The 20,592-nt window shown below is 34.5% G+C and overlaps 2 protein-coding genes across 5 annotated transcripts in view; one reads left to right on the top strand and one right to left on the bottom strand.

Annotated features, from left to right (window-relative positions):
- The window catches only part of LOC100371226 (6-phosphofructo-2-kinase/fructose-2,6-bisphosphatase-like), a 50,217-nt gene extending 43,918 nt beyond the window's left edge, over positions 1-6,299 (top strand). Inside the window, exon 16 of one of the 4 annotated variants that reach the window (XM_085497246.1) lies at positions 5,785-6,299. In XM_085497246.1, coding sequence (XP_085353372.1) covers positions 5,785-5,877 — 93 coding nt within the window. In that variant the 3' untranslated portion in view covers positions 5,878-6,299. Of the gene's footprint in view, positions 1-1,781; positions 3,913-5,784 lie in introns of those variants that run through there. The other 3 variants (XM_085497249.1, XM_085497248.1, XM_085497247.1) reach the window with 3 other exon arrangements.
- Positions 6,300-18,325: 12,026 nt separating this feature from the next.
- The window catches only part of LOC102809069 (aldo-keto reductase family 1 member B1-like), a 51,969-nt gene continuing 49,702 nt past the window's right edge, over positions 18,326-20,592 (bottom strand). Inside the window, exon 9 of the mRNA XM_006822997.3 lies at positions 18,326-19,359. Within this exon, the coding sequence (XP_006823060.1) occupies positions 19,320-19,359 (40 nt within the window). The 3' untranslated portion in view covers positions 18,326-19,319. The remainder of the gene's footprint in view (positions 19,360-20,592) is intronic.

Here is a 20,592-nt window from a genome sequence, read left to right as displayed (position 1 = left end):
TGTAGTTTACCGTTAAAATTCTATTATAAACCGCATACCTAATAGCATAGACCCTCTAACAATAGGGTCTATGCTAATAGTAACCGCACCCCCCGATTTCGGCTTTAGTGTTAAAGAGTTCTCAACAAAAATTGAAAACATGAAAAGTACTTATTACTAACCGCACCCCCAATTCAACAAGACCGTGACTGACTTTGTTTCAACCAGCTGGTACATTGTTCCTAATCCTATTCATTTGTTTCGACAACGTGCCTGAAAATATTCACACCTCTTTATTGTTCAGTAGTGTTAGGATGTCAAACCGCTTTTGTCTTGTGACAACTTTTGTCAATACTCCTTATGAATACGTCCGCTGTTATCACCGAAAAACTGTTAAATTCTTTTTCAATGCTCAGTTTATCCTTTTGAAAACAACTAATTTCTTGATTTAAAAAAAAGTCATGTCGTTTTCCCATGGAAATCAAAGCCAAAAGATCGCACTTCATTATCGGTAAATCGCTTCCGTGTTTCGTTTACCATGAAGTCGTTGACTTATCATTAACATATTTAAATGACCAAGGTAATTTGAACACTTGGGCACCATCCAGCATTTTTATTGGTTAATTAGCGACTTGACCTATCTGGTCAAGTAACGTCTTGTGTGCATTCAAACTACATGGCGGATGTCGTATCGCATTGATCGTTTACGTGGGACCAAAATAATTCGCTTACGGTGAAACTAGGTTGAATTTTACTTGCAATTGATAACAGTTCAACAAATTTATTTTTTCGTGCGTTATTATAATCACTACTGAGTAATAATCAACAATTTATTTATTCACTTGTTAGCCGAAGCATGGCCGGATTGCGTTATCGTACCCACGGTACCGTACTATTTTTAGTGCCGTACCATGATCATTTTCTACTAAGCAATGCATTAATGTTTGTTTTTATTTGAAACTCCTGTCAGAATATACTTTTCGTTACGAAGAACATTTGAAAAATAAATGCATATTACATTAAATATATTACATTAAATGACCACGCCTATTTAGTGATTGCAATACATGTATGTACGTAATAGAAAACCGCACCCCGAATTTGAGCTGTTGATCCCAATTTTTAATTGATACATTGTAATATAAACCGCGGTTTATAATAGGATTTCAACGGTATGACAAAGTCTTACAGTAACAGACAAACCATCAACAAGTGATGATAACAATCTAGATATATAGCAACTACAAAAATAAAACGGATAACCTTGATGTGAGCTATATTGTTTTCAGTGTTATTTTTGCAGATGCATAAGATACCATGGCATATAGATAGCACATTTATTTGTATATTTTATTTTTTGTTCAAATCGATTTCTAAAATAAAATATATTCAGTACAATTTGGTAATTTTTTGTGATTCACATCTAATTGAAGTACCCGGTTATCAGCTTATCAGCTATGCATCACATGTGATATTTGATTGATGTATAGTTTAACATCATTATAAATGGTAATACCTTGTAAGACCATAGAGTCATTGCATGCACTGATCCCAACTACTGATAGATCCATAGTAATATTTAGACATTTAGTAGAAGTCGCTGTCGTCACTCAGCGCACTCTTATAAAATTGACTAATTAACTAAATTAACTAAGCAGCTTCGGTTGTGCCTCTTTTTTTTCACATAGTATGATGGTTACTATTAGACTAGTCTATTGCCAAGCTATTTTAAAAGTGGATTTAGTGTCCAAACTGACTAAGCAGTACAAAAAGTAATTATTCTTGTCTGTTTTGATTGACAGCATGTTCAGCCCATCAAACAAGAGAAAAGAGTGAGGCGCAATTGATGACCTGTCAGCTTTTAGTCAGCTTGATGTTGGTTGTGAATAAATGCTTTATATACTAGTATTACAAGAACATATATAGAAACTTATATACTTGGATAACTCTTAAGCCATTTACATTATTGCTGAATAGTTAAATAATAGGAAGTGATGTCGTGTCCAATACTGTCCTGCCAAGACTTGAATAGTCTATCTTAGTGTACATTTCAATTTTAGCTCTATCAGTTGTATTCCGAATCTGAAATGTGCAAAGCATCAAAAATACAGTATTTCAAATTGGAAAGCCTGCATAAAATCTTTTTCAAATTGCTTGTGACTGCTCAAATTAGTGATAGAAATGAAACGTGTCTGTGAAAAGTCAGTATCGGTAATTTGCATAACTTTTGTGTGTACTGTAGAATGAGTTACCTAGAATTATAAAAACATGTTTTTGTGTTTTTTGTAAACAGATATTACTGTGTAATTACATATAACATTCTTCATCAATTTATGTGTTATTAAACAAGTCCTTCGAAAAGTGAAAGTACTTAAATGCCCTTAAATGTTTATTTAGTGAAATGTTTTGGTTTTTATTTGCATCATACTTATTTGAAAATTACATTTGCATTTTTCGGATGTATTATCGGTTTTATTTCTGCCAAACTATCTTTATTAAGTTATTTAAACATATTGCTGTCTCAACAACCAGGAATTTACTGTATTTGCTCTATTAGAAGGGTATCTCTAATAAAAGTGCACATACATCAACAATTTTAATCATAAACAAGTCTTGTTTGTTTTTATACAAGCACATGCTCTTCTAATAGAGCAAGTGTGGTACTTGTGTTGAAATTTGTTAAACAATATTAAAGCATTGATTCTAATCAGTTTTGTCAATATGGTGGCATTATTTATTGAATTTAAATGTGACCCATTATTAAACAAAAAATAAGGCCTCGGCGAGAAAGTTCTGGTCAAATTGTGTTTTTTTTGAAAAACAAGTCACTGAGGTTATTTTTTTTTTAGCAAAATATTTGGTAGGCTTCATCAATTTGCTGTGCAGTAGCAAAATAAGTGAAAAAAAATCAGATCTTACTTTTTTGGTGATGTGCATGCTGACCAGAAATATGTAAATTCATTATTCAATATTGTCCCAGCAGCGTGCCCCCCCCCCCCTTGATGCCAAATAAAGTTCAGTTTACAATATTAAGTGTGTCATAAATGACAGCTTTATCTGTTTTTTTTAGTAAAAATTAACTTGAACAGACTATTTAACTATTATTGGCTGTATATTTATCTGCTACATTTCACATCAGATTATCTCAGAGCATCTGTACATTGTATTTTGGATATACGTTTGATATTTTAATATATTTACAGCATTAAAAATATTGTATGAATTCAACAATACGCACATAGGAATGCTATTTGTGATATGGTTGTCCATATTAAATATAAATTAACAAGTATTTTTGTTATTCTGACAAAGTTAATAATTTGTCTTTCAGGATATTATTCCAACCTTGTTATAAAAAAAACTTACTACAAAGTACGCACATTAATTTGATTGGAACAAAAGTTGTTTGACTCGTTGCCAAACAATTTGTACCAAAACTTTGGCCAAGTTTTGTAGCTGAAAAATTGGCAAGCAAAATGCATATACTTTGATTTACCAATGAATACTACCAAATTTCTTATACTAGTTTTGATGCTGCTTATTGTGTATATGTGAAATATTTTATTACAGCATTCCCTGAAAGATTTCATTTGTTTCAAGAATTATTTCTTTTTCTTGTGGCTGATTCAAAGTTGTGTTTTTATTGAAACTATACAAATAAATTGTGTAAAGTTGAGTCAATGTTTTGATTTGAGTTTGTTTTGTTGCATGTAAAACTTTCTTTATAGGAGAGGACCTTATTTTCATCTTAATATATTTGTTGCTGAATATTAAGTTGAATTGTCTCTAATATTTTTTGGAAGTTTTTGACATGAGGTAATTTGGCATTTGGTACTGTGTGTTTGCTCTACTAGAAGTACATGATTTGGCAATTGAGAATATAGTACCGGATGTAAAAGTTGTAATAAATTAATATACCAGTAGTCATGAAAACTAAGTCTGGCATTGTGGTTGTTTGTGTAAACATGTCATCTTGATATTGAAACCCACAGACACTGAAATAAAGTATTATTTGAAGCCTTCCCTCTCAATGATAATTAATTACGCATTCTCACTGGCACTACCTTGGTTGTTTAACCCTTTCAGTTCAAATTAAACTTTTGATCTGCATATAGTTCAAGACCAGAAACAAATAGGAAATTAGGTTCATTTAATCCTAAAATAATTACTTTATCTTAGGCATGAATAGCATTTGACATCTAATTGCATCACTTATTTTTAACACATGTGAGAAATACATGATCCTCCACACACATACATGTCTCACTATCGTTGTGACGCCACACATTGGATTAACTTTTAATATAGTTGCGATATGAACTCAATTAAAATGCGTTCCTATATAGGGTTGCGCTTTAATTAAACTCAATTACAATGCAATACAACGTGGGTGTTCGTCCATGGATTTGGCGTTACTTGGATAGGAAGACATGAACCACACACACACACAGCCCCACTTCTATGTCATGTTTAATGCAGCATATCCAGACAACTGTTTATATTTGATTCATACCTCTATACACTTTAATGCCAGTTATCAGCTTAATCTCATCTTTGCTATATTGAATTAAATTTATTTATCACTGAATGCATTTGTGGCTGCATATATTTTTGATAAATGTATATAAACACTATTTTTATTTCCTCTGCTTGTTTCTGTGGGACTATATACGTAAGTGAATTCTTTGTACGATATACAGTGAAGTGGTAAATGATTGGCTGGTTGTTGCACATGCTACCAGTGCTTGTCTTTTGTTTGCTGTACCCCATTATTTAATCTATGTTCTACATTTATTGTTATCGTTGTAGGAAATTTTTTGTAGGTAGCCGTGTTAATTACTTATGTCTGTCTACCCACCAATCCAGTGTCTTCACAACCACCACTAAGTTTTCAGATCATTGATCATGCTAATTGAAAATATGCTAACCTAGAATCAATGTGGTGTTGAATCACTAAATGACACTCCACTAATGCCTAGAATCAATGTGGTGTTAAATCATAAATGCCAATCCACCAATGCCTAGAATCAATGTGGTCTTTCAATCACTATATGCCACTCCACCGATGTCTAGAATCAATGTGGTCTTTCAATCACTATATGCCACTCTACTAATGCCTAGAATCAATGTGATGTTTCACATACTATATGGCACTCTACTAATGCCTAGAATCAATGTGGTCTTTCAATCACTAATTGTCGGTCCACTAATACCTACAATCAATGTGGTCTTTCAATCACTAAATGTCACTCCACTAATGCCTAGAATCAATGTGGTCTTTCAATCACTATATGCCACTCCACTAATGCCTAGAATCAATGTGGTCTTTCAATCACTATATGCCACTCTACTAATGCCTAGAATCAATGTGATGTTTCACATACTATATGGCACTCTACTAATGCCTAGAATCAATGTGGTCTTTCAATCACTAATTGTCGGTCCACTAATACCTACAATCAATGTGGTCTTTCAATCACTAAATGTCACTCCACTAATGCCTAGAATCAATGTGGTCTTTCAATCACTAAATGTCACTCCACTAATTCCTAGAATCAATGTGGTCTTTCAATCACTAAATGTCACTCCACTAATGCCTAGAATCAGTGTGGTGTCCAATCACTATATGCCTCTCCACTCATGTCTAGAATCTGATGTCCCACTTAAAATTTGTGTGGTGTTGTAGTGTGAACTTTTTTTGTGGGATGCCCACCCATATTTATAATGGTGCACCTCCAGGCCAGTTTAAGAGATTGTGGTATGCATATAACCCATTCCATTCATTACACATCTTACTTTTCATAGAGTTTGGAAGTTAGCCGAAGACCATCAGCAGCTCTATCAACTGTTCCTGAATATCCGGACCATTCCTGTGAGATTCCACTCGCCTGCCAGTGACGGAACACATTGTTTGTGTAGCTGTCCTGTGACATTCCACTCACCTGCCAGTGACAGAACAGATTGCAAGTGTAGCTGTCCTGATAGATTTCACTAACCTGCCAGTGACGGAACAGATTACAAGTGTAGCTGTCCTGATAGATTTCACTAACCTGCCAGTGACGGAACAGATTGCAAGTGTAGCTGTCCTGATAGATTTCACTAACCTGCCAGTGACAGAACAGATTGCAAGTGTAGCTGTCCTGATAGATTTCACTAACCTGCCAGTGACGGAACAGATTGCAAGTGTAGCTGTCCTGATAGATTGCACTAACCTGCCAGTGACGGAACAGATTACAAGTGTAGCTGTCCTGATAGATTTCACTAACCTGCCAGTGACGGAACAGATTGCAAGTGTAGCTGTCCTGATAGATTTCACTAACCTGCCAGTGACGGAACAGATTGCAAGTGTAGCTGTCCTGATAGATTTCACTAACCTGCCAGTGACAGAACAGATTGCAAGTGTAGCTGTCCTGATAGATTTCACTAACCTGCCAGTGACGGAACAGATTGCAAGTGTAGCTGTCCTGATAGATTGCACTAACCTGCCAGTGACAGAACACATTGCAAGTGTAGCTGTCCTGATAGATTTCACTAACCTGCCAGTGACAGAACACATTGCAAGTGTAGCTGTCCTGATAGATTTCACTAACCTGCCAGTGACGGAACAGATTGCAAGTGTAGCTGTCCTGATAGATTTCACTAACCTGCCAGTGACAGAACAGATTGCAAGTGTAGCTGTCCTGATAGATTTCACTAACCTGCCAGTGACGGAACAGATTGCAAGTGTAGCTGTCCTGATAGATTGCACTAACCTGCCAGTGACAGAACACATTGCAAGTGTAGCTGTCCTGATAGATTTCACTAACCTGCCAGTGACGGAACAGATTGCAAGTGTAGCTGTCCTGATAGATTTCACTAACCTGCCAGTGACGGAACAGATTGCAAGTGTAGCTGTCCTGATAGATTGCACTAACCTGCCAGTGACAGAACACATTGCAAGTGTAGCTGTCCTGATAGATTTCACTAACCTGCCAGTGACAGAACACATTGCAAGTGTAGCTGTCCTGATAGATTTCACTAACCTGCCAGTGACAGAACAGATTGCAAGTGTAGCTGTCCTGATAGATTTCACTAACCTGCCAGTGACAGAACAGATTGCAAGTGTAGCTGTCCTGATAGATTTCACTAACCTGCCAGTGACAGAACAGATTGCAAGTGTAGCTGTCCTGATAGATTTCACTAACCTGCCAGTGACAGAACACATTGCAAGTGTAGCTGTCCTGATAGATTGCACTAACCTGCCAGTGACAGAACACATTGCAAGTGTAGCTGTCCTGATAGATTTCACTAACCTGCCAGTGACAGAACAGATTGCAAGTGTAGCTGTCCTGATAGATTCCACTAACCTGCCAGTGACAGAACACATTGCAAGTGTAGCTGTCCTGATAGATTTCACTAACCTGCCAGTGACGGAACAGATTGCAAGTGTAGCTGTCCTGATAGATTTCACTAACCTGCCAGTGACAGAACACATTGCAAGTGTAGCTGTCCTGATAGATTGCACTAACCTGCCAGTGACAGAACACATTGCAAGTGTAGCTGTCCTGATAGATTTCACTAACCTGCCAGTGACAGAACAGATTGCAAGTGTAGCTGTCCTGATAGATTCCACTAACCTGCCAGTGACAGAACACATTGCAAGTGTAGCTGTCCTGATAGATTTCACTAACCTGCCAGTGACGGAACAGATTGCAAGTGTAGCTGTCCTGATAGATTTCACTAACCTGCCAGTGACAGAACAGATTGCAAGTGTAGCTGTCCTGATAGATTTCACTAACCTGCCAGTGACAGAACAGATTGCAAGTGTAGCTCAGTAAAGGTGATGATCGCCGTGCAGCACATGTTAAAATTCAATTTAAATAAATAATGTATTTAACATGCGTTGTATGGGAACCATATCTGAGTTTGATACTGGTTAAAAAATGTTACTCTGGGCACTACATCTTACACTTTGCTGAATTGTTGAGGTGCATATTATTTCAAGACAGTGTTATACATGAAACTGACTGAAGATATTTAGAAATGTTGTGCCCAGAGTAACAGCATTATTAAAATTAATAGATTACTAAGTAGATTGTAGTATTGAGAACAGCATGCCATACATGCCAATGTCTTTCTAATTAGTGCAATGTAACAAGTGACTAAATCATAGCTGCTAATGGCATTACTGTGAAGGGGTTAATTATTTAATGGGTTTTAATTTTGCTTATTTCGCTGACTGGAAAATGCACTAAATTAAAACCCAGTGAATATGTAAAATTTAGCATAGAACACACTATCTAAATGATAAAACCGTGAATTTAAAACCTGCTGAATATGCCCTCTGCCTAAATCAGCGAAATTTAAACCCAGTGAGAATTAATCATTTTACATTAATATAGATTATAGTTTTGCTTGAAATTAAAAAAAAACACAAGTACATTTCTGAATTATTTGAAAATTAAAGAGATATTTACATTTGAGCACGTTTTTGCAATTACAGAAATTAAATCACTTAGGTTTTTTTTTTAAATATATTTTACATTTGTTATTTCCTACTCAGGTGTGATTAGAAACACCGACACTAACTGAAATATCGCAGCGCCACATTGGTTAAAATGATGAACTACTTTTGTTTTTATTGTCATACTCGAGTATAAAAAATAGAAGAAAAATGTGTAAAGTGAATAAAATCATGTGGTTAATGTCAAAGAAATCTGCCGATAAGTTTCATTGGTGGCCAGCTACCTGAAGTTATTTCTGCATTTGCAGATCCATGCTATTTAATTATTGTTGTAAAGCCATTAGACAGATTATTAATCACACAATTGTCTTTAAACACACAGTGATACAATACTTTTATTTATGCATATACCAGTGTAATGAAGAATGTAATTTAAAGCATTCTTGAGGTAGGGTTTTTATTATTACAGTAGGTAGCAAATAATACTGATATTTTACAGGAATGAAAAATTATCTTTTAAAATATTTTAATTAAAAAGGGACAACTTAGAACACTCCAAGATGTCTTCTGTATTAAAAGTAGCATTCCTTTGTCTGCAGTGAATCGTATGAGAAATCTTCTCTCACATTACCAATCGTTTTTGAAAAAGGAATTTTTGAGCGAAGCTTATCATACGAGTGATTGTCTGTCGTCGTTTGTGTCAACTTTTAATTATTCAACTTCTTGAAAACTACAAGTCTCATTGCTTTGATGCTTAGTGTACATGTACCTTGGACAGGCCTCTTAGATTTGTTCATTTTGTGATGATATCTTTAATTTTGATGAATATTTTTGTCATTTTTTGTAAAAAGTGATATTTTCAACTTCTTGTTAAAAACCGCAAGTCTGATGGTTTTGATACTATAAATATAGGTACTGGTACCTCAGGTAAACCTCTCTCAAATTTGTTCATTTCGTGATGATATTTTCAGTTCTTTAATTGAAACGTTCACAGCGGAGCCATCTCAGAGGCTGCTTGTTTTTAAAATAAATAAGACAATCAAGACCTGTAGCAAATTACCTTTATGAATTCCAAAATTTAAAAAACTTAGAATAACAATAAAATTGCTGTACATTTTGGTGAGAAAAGTTATTGATGGTTCAAGAAACTTTTCAGAAGCAAATCAATGAACAGTGATAGGATAGTGATAGAGTTGTAATAGATTAAATTTTATTTTTGTGAATAGTTTATAAAACCCATTGTGTCAAAATACATTATAATATTCCTCTGTGATGCACTGTAGTATTAATCAGTACTATCCATTTACATTTAAGATTGTAATAAAATGTGTTAAAAAAAAGTATGTTTTATTATTCTAAACTTCCTTACCCCAAACCACAGTCCCCCTCAAGTGTTAAGGGACTGTGCCAAAACATAATGGTACAAGGTTATTGCCACAGTCTGCTGGCAAGTAGATACAAAAGTCAAATGCTTTTTGTCGAATTTTTTCTCGCAGCCATGCAACAAAGTGTAATCCTTACACCAATACAAACAACAAAATTTTAGATACTTGAGTTCATTTCACGGTTTCATAAGCTATGCATTGATTGGTCACTGGAAAACCAGTATTGCATGTGCTTTGTTCACCGTTAATCACCAGTGATGTAAAGAATGGCAAAATAAACTTAATCAGTGATCCAACTAATTGCATAACAAAACTTTGTATTCTGTTTTTATGTATTATAAACTGAAATCAAGGCTTAGCATACCCTGAATTCCTGTATAACATACACTTATGGATTCAGCACCCTCAAGTTTTTAGCGACTGTCAATGAAAGATGTGAAAGATTATAATTAAATATTAGGGGATAATTCAACATGTTAAGTTACTTCAAATTGCATCGTATTCACGTTTTGTGACACATACTGGGAATAAAAATAAGATCATTCTGTATAATCTACACATAAACCAGTTGGACATTTTGAATCAAATAAAACATTCTAGATTGAACAAGTCATTGTCAATGACACGTCCCCGTTCCGTTCATATTTGAGTGACATGTACATTCAAAGTAGATCATGACCGGAGTCTCAGACCACTTTCAGTGGTCTGATCTGAAATGCACCTGCATATGTACAGCACATTGTATGATGTGTGTGAAGTGTGGTCTTGATCTGTCCAGGCAAGTCCGAGATATGGATCAAAAACTAAATTCTTTAAAACAAAATGGCCGCCAGTCGGCCATTTCGAACTTGATTCGGGGAAAAAAAAAATGACGTGCATCAAGGTCCTATTATGTTTAATATATGCACTAAATCTGAACAAAATCCATCCATGCATGACTGAGATCCGGTTCCGGAATTGTGAAAATACGTGATTTTGATGCATTTTCGGCCTTAAAATGGCCATCATTCAGCTATTGTTAAGTGGATCATGAAACAAATGCACATATCTATTTGTGACATAATGTACCATGTGTGTGTGAAGTTTGAACTCGATCAATCCAGGCATGTCTCAGATACGAATCCAGAACTGAATTCTTTAACAAAATGGCCACCAGTCAACCATTTCAAACTCGATCCAAAAAAAAAAAAAGATGTGCATCAAGATCCTGTTATGTTTAATGTATGTACCAAATTTGAACAAAATCCATCCATGCATAACTGAGATCCGGGTCCGGAATGGTGAAAATGTGCGATTTTGATGCATATTCGGCCTTAAAATGGCGGTTATTCGGCTATCGTTAATGGGATCATGAAAAAAATGCATGTGCATATGTCCCATGTAATATGTGATGTATGAGTGAAGTTTAAACTTAATAAGTCCATGCATGTTTGAGATACAGGTGATCACGGACGCACAGATGCACACAGGGCAAACCATAAGTCCCCATTTTCGGACTACGTCCGAACCGGGAGTAATTAAAAACACATGCATATACACACCTTTTTTTCTTGCATATGTACAACACATTGTATGATGTGTGTGAAGTGTGGTCTTGATCGGTTCAGGCATGCCTGAGATATGGATGCTGAACTGTATTCAGTTAAAACCTGATTTGGAAAACAAAACAATGTGATTTAAGGTACCATAATGTACAATGTATGCATGAAGTGTGAAATAAATTCACCTATGGTGAATATGTGCAATTTTGACGAATTTTTGTCCTTAAAAGGACTGGCCCAAATGCACAGGCATATGTATGATGTAATGTATGATGTGTATGTAAAGTATGAACTTGATCTGTCCAGGCATGTCCGAGATATGGATCGAAAACTAAATTCTTTTAAACAAAATGGCCGCCAGTCAGCCATTTTGAACTTGATCCGAAGAAAAATTGGTGTGCATCAAGCTTATATTATGTTTAATATATGCACTAAATCTGAACAAAATCCATCCATGCATGACTGAGATCCGGTTCCGGAATTGTGAAAATACGTGATTTTGATGCATTTTGGGCCTTAAAATGGCCATCATTCAGCTATTGTTAAGCGGATCATGAAACAAATGCACATATCTATTTGTGACATGATGTACCATGTGTGTGTGAAGTTTGAACTTGATCAATCCAGACATGTCTCGGATACGGATCCAGAACTGAATTCTTTAAAACAAAATGGCCGCCAGTCGGCCATTTCGAACTCGATCCAGAAAAAAAAAATGACGTGCATCAAGGTCCTATTATGTTTAATGTATGTACCAAATTTGAACAAAATCCGTCCATGTATAACTGAGATCCGGGTCCGGAATCGTGAAAATGTGCGATTTCCATGCATTTTCAGCCTTAAAGCGGCCTCCATTTGGTTATCGTTAATGAGATCATGAAACAAATGCACATACATATTTGTGACATAATGTACCTTGTGTGTGTGAAGTTTGAACTCGATCAATCCAGGCATGTCTCAGATATGGATCCAGAACTGAATTCTTTAAAACAAAATGGCCGCCAGTCGACCATTTCAAACCCGATCCCCCCCCCCCAAAAAATGACGTGCATCAAGGTCCTATTATGTTTAATGGGTACCAAATTTGAACAAAATCCGTCCATGCATAACTGAGATCCGGAATGATGAAAATATGCGATTTTGATGCATTTTCGGCCTTAAAATGGCCGCTATTCGGCTATCGTTAATCGGATCATGAAAAAAATGCATGTGCATATGTTCCATATAATGTGTGATGTATGAGTGAAGTTTAAACTTAATCGGTCCATGCATGTTCGAGATACAGGTGATCACGGAAGCACGGACGCACACAGGGCAAACCATAAGTCCCCGTTTTCGAACTACGTCCGAACGGGGACTAATCAAAACAAATGAGCAGCCATTTCCTTTTTTGGCCATACTGCTCTTTCACCTACGTACAAATATATTCTCATGGAGCCTAATACATAGCGACATGTATTCAATGTAATCCGGAACAGAGCAATACATGCAGCAGCAGGAAAAATTCACTGTTGAAGACCAATATTGTTCTGCCACCATTTTAATTTGAGAAATGCTAATCACTAGATGTCATGTAACCTCTGACTCGGGCAGTACAGTAATGCGGCGTATGCGAGGGGTGAAATAAGTCATTTGCAATTGACAAAATATAGCAAATATACTATATACGATAAAACAAATAGCGTATTTGACGGTTATCGTTTGCGTATCAACATATTTCAATACCAATTTCTGATTTGTTTATATACATGAACATTTCTAAAAAAGAGAGAAGATGGAGAATTGTTCATTCATAGACTTGAATAAATTGTTTGTCATGCCTGGCTAATAACCGCTTGTATATATGTGTTATCATAGTAAAATCAAATATTTACCATGGTTAGGAAATGGTATGTGTATAGTTGGTTAAGATGGCATGATGCCATTGAGGCTTTCGTTTTAGAGGTCATTCATATAAATCATAAATCTGGTGAAATTACAGATGTTAGTAATTATAGAGGAATTGCTCTTTCAAACTGTGTATCAAAATTATTAAATATTATTCTAAATAATAGGCTGCAAAATTATCTTGATAAGCAAAATTATTTTCAAAAAACACAGTTTGGTTTTCAAAAGGATCATAGAACAACTGATAGCATTTTCATCCTAAAATCCCTAATAAATAAATATATCAATAAAGCAGGTAAAACTCCATATTTGTTTGCCTGTTTTGTTGACTTACGTAAAGCTTTTGATAGTGTTTGGCGCGATGGGATGCTTTATAAACTGGTGAAAGCAGGTATTACTGGGAAATTCTTCCAACTAATAAAGTCAATGTACTGTAATTTTACCAGTTATGCTATCAAAACAAATAATGGTTACACTAAACCATTTAAACCATTTGTATCAGCTAGTGGGGTTAAACAGGGGTGTAATTTAAGCCCACTTCTTTTTAACATATTTATAAATGACTTATATATATTCAAATCCTGTTAATTTGGAAAATACATGTTTCAACTCTCTGCTTTTTGCAGACGATATTGTAATATTACCAGATTCAGAGACAGGACTCCAAAATAGTATTAACAAATTAAACAGTTATTGTGAAAAGTGGAAATTACAGGTAAATATCAATAAAACTAAAATCATAATATTTAATAAAAAGGGTAGAATCATGGGTCATAATTTTAATTTTTATTTAGGTAATAGGCAAATACAGATAGTTTCCACTTATACATACCTAGGAATTATCTTTCATAGCAGTGGAAACTTTAAACTAGCAATAGATAACTTAGTGATGAAAGTACAGCGAGCCCTAGGTGCACTAAGACTGACACTAAACTTGCACAATTATACCATTTCACCAAAGAATGCCATACAACTATTCAGAAGTACAGTTCTGCCAATCATATTGTATGGATCAGAAGTATGGGCAGCTTTTAACTTTAAATTATTTAAATCAAAAAATTGCAACATTATTGCAAATGATTCATTCATTCAAAAATTATACAATGACAAATTACAATTTGAACAACTGCACATCAAATTTTGCAAGCAAACACTCGCTGTACATAAAAGGTCCAGTAACATTGCTTCTAGAGCAGAGCTTGGAAGCTACCCAATCATCACTGATATATGTACACAAATGCTAAAATACCAAAGGAGAATATTGAATTCAGAATGCAGCCCTTTGGTTCAATGTGCAGTCAAGTCAGAAAGCAAACTAAATGGCAATACATGGACAGCATTTGAGAACAAATTACAGGAAATAACAAATGTACATGATAATGCAGAGTTCAATAGTATACAAACAAAAATGAAATTACAGAAAACCTATATTGATAACCAGTGGTTGCCAGCCCTCCAAAAAATAGAAAATAATAAATTACGCATTTACAAGATATTTAAATCAAAATATGAATTTGAGCCATATCTAGAACTTGTAAAAAATATTAGTCATAGAACAAGTATAACCAAATTTAGAATCTCTGCTCATACACTGCCAATTGAAAGGTTAAGATACAAAGGCATGCCTTCAGAGGAAAGAATTTGTAATTTGTGTGAAGACAAGGCTATTGGTGATGAAATACATGCATTATTCGTTTGTAAGAACCAAAGGTTAATAACTAGTCGTACACAATTTATTAATACTTTGTCATTGTATAATGATAGACTACTAACATTATCAGAACAAAACATGTTCAAACAAATTTTAAAGTTCAAATGATGGTTTCATTACCAACAGCCTGGGAAAATTCATCAATGATATTTTAACAGAAAACAAAAATTAAACTTTTAATATTTAACATTCGTTTTATATTTTTACAGTGTTTGTTTATTTGTTGTTTGTGTGTTTATAATGTATATTGTCCATAGATTATGTATTTTCCATGCATTTTTTTGTGTCAAATAAAATATACTATAAAACACTGGTAGCAAATACTGTAGGTGTCAAGTGCACACCGCCTGGTGTTAGGTACACATTACTGTCAGCCAATATATATATAGATTACATTATGAAGGTCGCAAATAAATGCAGCTTGAACCACTATCCATGCATTCCCAGTGCACTGCTAGTCTTAATAATCATAGAATTATAATAATAGTTCAGTAAAAACATCTGGTCATAGATGAAATAGGTTAATTCCATATTGGATCAAATGAACACGCCAAGCAAAAAAGACTTTTTTGAGTCGTGGCATAAAATTGAGGCAAATACCATCTTGACTCTTGAGGGGGAATATAATCAGTTGATTTGAGGGTGTCACAATAACCGTGGGAGCAAATCATTTTATGCTACGAACAAATGAAGACCTTGAACATACTTTTTGGACTTTAGTACAATTTTTGTTTGATTACCTAACGTTTTAGGTTCGTGTGCTGCAAGTTACAGAGCACATACCTACAACTGTAAGCGGCCTTCTCCCAGTAAATAATGAAGCAAAGGAATTTTTGATGTCGAAATGGCGGAACTCTCCCTTTTTACGCAAACTGTTAAGTTCGAATCACTAAACGAAGTACAGGACGACGAAGATGAAATATCCAAGAACCAACACATACCAAAAATTATATCTCAAAAGTGAATATTCGTGCTGTATTTTAAGTCTAACCGGGCCAGAAGTGGGAATTTGTTAATATTCAAACATATTGTAGTACCGGTATAAGGTAGTAACCCCGGTAGTAACTAGTAGCTTTGCGGTGAGTGGCTTACGCAGTAAGTGGGTTTCGTATCAGGTGGATTTCGCGGGGACTGGGGCTTTGTCTCAGTGACTGGTTCTTTCATCTTTGTTGAGAATTAAAGTTTTATGTTTCTTTAACAACTGGCACTATTCTGAGAATACCATCCTGGCAAGAGTTCCAAAATAAGACCCATGCTCTGATAATGCCTCTAGTTTCAAAGACCAATAAACATTATCATTATGATCTTATTTGTTTTGCAAAGGATAGTTGAATATTGTTTATTGAAATTAATAATCCCCCATAACCGTTTTCCAATATAAATTGTAGCACGTAACAAACTGTATAACTCAGTCTCAGTGAAATAAAGGAATTTATATATATGTTTACATTATTACTAATGCATTGCAATACAACTAATTCAAATTGAAAGAAATTGCAATATAAAATATTACATCAGTAATACTTCTCAAAGACGTATTTCGCAGTCAGTGTTATTTATGAAAATATTTATAATTTTATAAACTTGCTTGGCAATACCCACCCCAATTAAATATAATGTGTACATATTTTAATAAATAAAGAAATACTAACAAAAATGAAATATTATTTCATATTTTATTATATAACCTGCACAACAGTAATCAATATTTTTCCTTGGTAGAGTGATGTGCAACTTCATACGGGAATCCTGATAAAGTTCACAACTGGCGATTAAGCAATATTAGGGAATGTAAACTTTCTGTGAATTTGATTACCTAACGTTTTTAGGTTCATATGCTGCAAGTTACAGAGCACGTACCTAAGCAGCAGTTCCCCACCAAATAATTAGGCCAAGGCGTTTTCGATATTGAAATCATGAAACTCTCCATTTTTATACACTAGTCTTTATAGACGGTGTACCAGCCTACTTACTTGTCAGTGTCTAACTGTTATATACAGCCCAGAACACGTCAGTTTAGTAAAAAAAAAAGTCAGCATATGACAGTTGCCCATGCCATGAGAGCCAGCCACAGAACCAAAACAATCTGCCAGCCTTCGCCGCCCACAGCATCGATATGATTTTACATTGCATAGAAATGAACGCTTAATGCAACTATCCCGGTCAACAATCGAATCATCAATCTTCATGAGTGATGTAACTGGTATTTCCACCTATTTGCTTTGTTGTCCGTAAGTGAATGTTGTAAAGTTAGAGAGTGTGTTTAACGTACAGTGACGTGAACATTATTGCTACAATTTTGGGCTTGAAGATGTTCTATATTCATCCAAAAAAACAACGAACCTGAAATTAACCGTCCGATCTAAACGACCTGCGTCTATGAAAATCTTGCATTTCCGATCGAGAGAAGGTCGGGCCAATCTACCAGGATTGTTTGCTTATCATCAATTCATAAAGGTCAAAAACGTTTTTAAACGTGAATTTAACGACGAACATTTTTGAAACTAATCAATGTTCTGGTTATCTCTGGTGCGACTGCAGTCTTTGGAACAAATTTGAGGGACTCTAAAACGCAATTTATGGTACGCGACTTAAAAACGCAATTTAATGCACGTGAATTTCCCCACAAAGGTTTAAATGTTTTAGTTGTCTGTGGTGTAGCACTGGTGTGGAAAGCTGTCGAATAAAATGGCGACAACCTTCAAACGCATTGTTATGCTAATTTGATTTCCGGCATGTTAGTTGAATAAGAAATGAAAGATTTCTTGAATTTTCTCAGCGATAGCTATGTAAATTCGAACCAAAATGTTAATGGCAAGACTCAGAATGCGACAGTGACAGCCACTGAAATGTAATTGAAGGCAAATGAACACGTCAAGCAAAAAAGTCTTTTTCCAGTCGTGGCGTAAAATGGAGGCATATAAGCGACCATCCCCCAGCAAATAATGAAGCAAAGGAATTTTCAATGTCAAATCACGAAACTCTCCCTTTTTACGCAAACTGGGAAGTTCAAATTACTAAATGAAGTACAGGACGACAAAGCTTAGATATCCAAGAACCAACACATACCAAAAATTATATCTCAAAAGTGAATAATCTAACCGGACCGGAAGTGGGAATTTGTTATTACTCTAAATATCCAAACATATTTTAGTATATAAGGTAGTAACCAAAAATCACACAAGATAAACTCTCAGAAGTATGGCAGCCCACAGTGTACATTCTGTGATGGGAAAGCGTAAAGCTATGAACATCTGTTTTATGAATGTCAATATGTTATATCTCTCTGGAGTGAGATCTTGTTTTGGTGGGGGGGACCACTTAAATTAAAGTCACCATCAAGTAGATTGTGTATGATTATATCTAATCCAGAGGATACTTTGATTGTAAACTTGATATCTTTATTGGTAAGAAAACGTATATATGTACTTTTGTAAAATGAAGGAAATAAAGCCAAATTTCGTTGGCTTCCTATCTTATTGTAAAAGAATTTACCAATGTGAAAATTATATTGCAAAAAAGTACAACAAGATGATTTCACATCTAAAAAAGTGGTCTTCTTTGTTACCATATGTAAAATAGAGGTATTATTATATATGTATAATAGAATACAGGAATAGAACAACTCAATGTAATTTCATAACAATGTAACGTACGTATCAATGAAGCGCGGCCTAATAAAAAGTGTATAAAAACAAAACAGAGTTACGAACATAGAGTTACATAAACCACACCCACTTTTGCATCACCAATTAACAGTTTTTGTTGAACGTCCATATTTAGTAACTCAACCGAACGTTGGGTTATGGGCAACATAGATTTCTTTTGTTTAACATTGTACATTTATCTGTAACTCAAGGTTAATAAAAATAATTAAAAATTGAGTCACTAAGTTTCACCTTTAGATGATAATGGCAAAGTACACGATTTCAAAACGGCATATATAGCCAGGCGATGGCAGGTTTGATTTGCATATGAATAAATATTCACATTCTGTAGCAAATGATATTTTTACCACTCGCAATTGACTATTTCACCCTCACATATGCATGTTTTCCCAGGCTGTATTTACCACTCACAAAGAATACATTTGACCTCTCGCATATGCCATTTTTGCCACTCACAAATGATACATTTGACCTCTCATATAGGGCACATTTTGCTACTAGCATATGATACATTTTCTAGGTCATACCGGTAAGTTATATTAAGTGTCCTAAGATAAGCATGACTAATTGAAGAATAAAAAGATTGCAAAGTGAATCTCGTGTATGTATATTATATCATGTATGTATTATATCAGTCAAATCTGGTGAATGGTTCTATCCAGCTTCTCCTGTTCAGCCATATTTAGACCTTGGTTGATACACATACTAAAATTCATTGAATGGATAAAATGGATGGTTCCTTGCACTGAAAAAATAAGAATATAACAATTATAAATGATAATTAAGCTGAAATCAACATGCCCTGTTAGAAGTAAATGCCAGTTATAATCCTCTGTCTTTGATATCAAAAACTGAAAATGAATATTGAAATGATTCGTTTAACGTGATATACTTGTTGTTTGAAAAATTACACCGTACTGTGTGAGTGACTCAAATTATTACATTTAAGACAATGTAATTTAGTCAGTTTTACTGTTATCCCAAAAACCTAGTTCTGCAAAACTTTGCAGATCGAATCAATAACATAACAAGTACATCTTTAAAAGAACAATTTTGTTTCAAAAATAAAAATTAAATTAATTTACAGATTTATGAATAGTATTTCAAATTGTGAACTGCTGTATTTGAGGGTTACCAAGTTACAAAATCCATCTGTAAACAGCCGGGAAATGCTTGATTTTGATGATTTTTCGATGTGCCAGAACGAGAACTAAAAATGTGAATTCATTTATTTGAGAGTTAATGTATTTGAAAATCTGAATTCATTTATTTGAGAGTTAATGTATTTGAAAATCTGAATTGATTTATTTGAGAGTTAATGTATTTGAAAATCTGAATTGATTTATTTGAGAGTTAATGTATTTGAAAATCTGAATTGATTTATTTAAGAGTTAATGTATTTGAAAATGTGAATTGATTTATTTGACAGTTAATGTATTTGAAAATGTGAATTGATTTATTTGACAGTTAATGTATTTGAAAATGTGAATTGATTTATTTGAGAGTTAATGTTGTATTTGAAAATGTGAATTGATTTATTTGAGTTAATGTATTTGAAAATGTGAAATGATTTATTTGAGAGTAAATGTTGTATTTGAAAATGTGAATTGATTTATTTGAGAGTTAATGTATTTGAAAATGTGAATTGATTTATTTGAGAGTTAATATTGTGATGTATTTCAAGATGTGAATTGATTTATTTGAGAGTTAATATTGTGATGCCATGGTTTGCACTAGTGTCTCATCAAGACGAGTCCCACTTACAAAATTTTAAGAAATTGAAATTTGACCCTGGATAACTTTATTACAAGATGGACCCCAGCTTGCCTGAAAAACTGGGTCCCTCTTCAATAATTGGAGTCCGGGAAGCAAAATATGGGGTTAACGCAATCCCTGGATGCATTTGAAAATGTGAATTGATTGAGTTAATGTAGTAGTGTTCTATTTTGGTGTGCATTGTACAATTTTACTTGAGAAA

The sequence above is a fragment of the Saccoglossus kowalevskii genome, chromosome 3 (genome assembly GCF_978046115.1).
Source record: "Saccoglossus kowalevskii chromosome 3, keSacKowa6.1, whole genome shotgun sequence".
NCBI classification, from domain to species: domain Eukaryota; kingdom Metazoa; phylum Hemichordata; class Enteropneusta; family Harrimaniidae; genus Saccoglossus; species Saccoglossus kowalevskii.
This window is presented reverse-complemented; position numbering and strand designations above follow the sequence as displayed.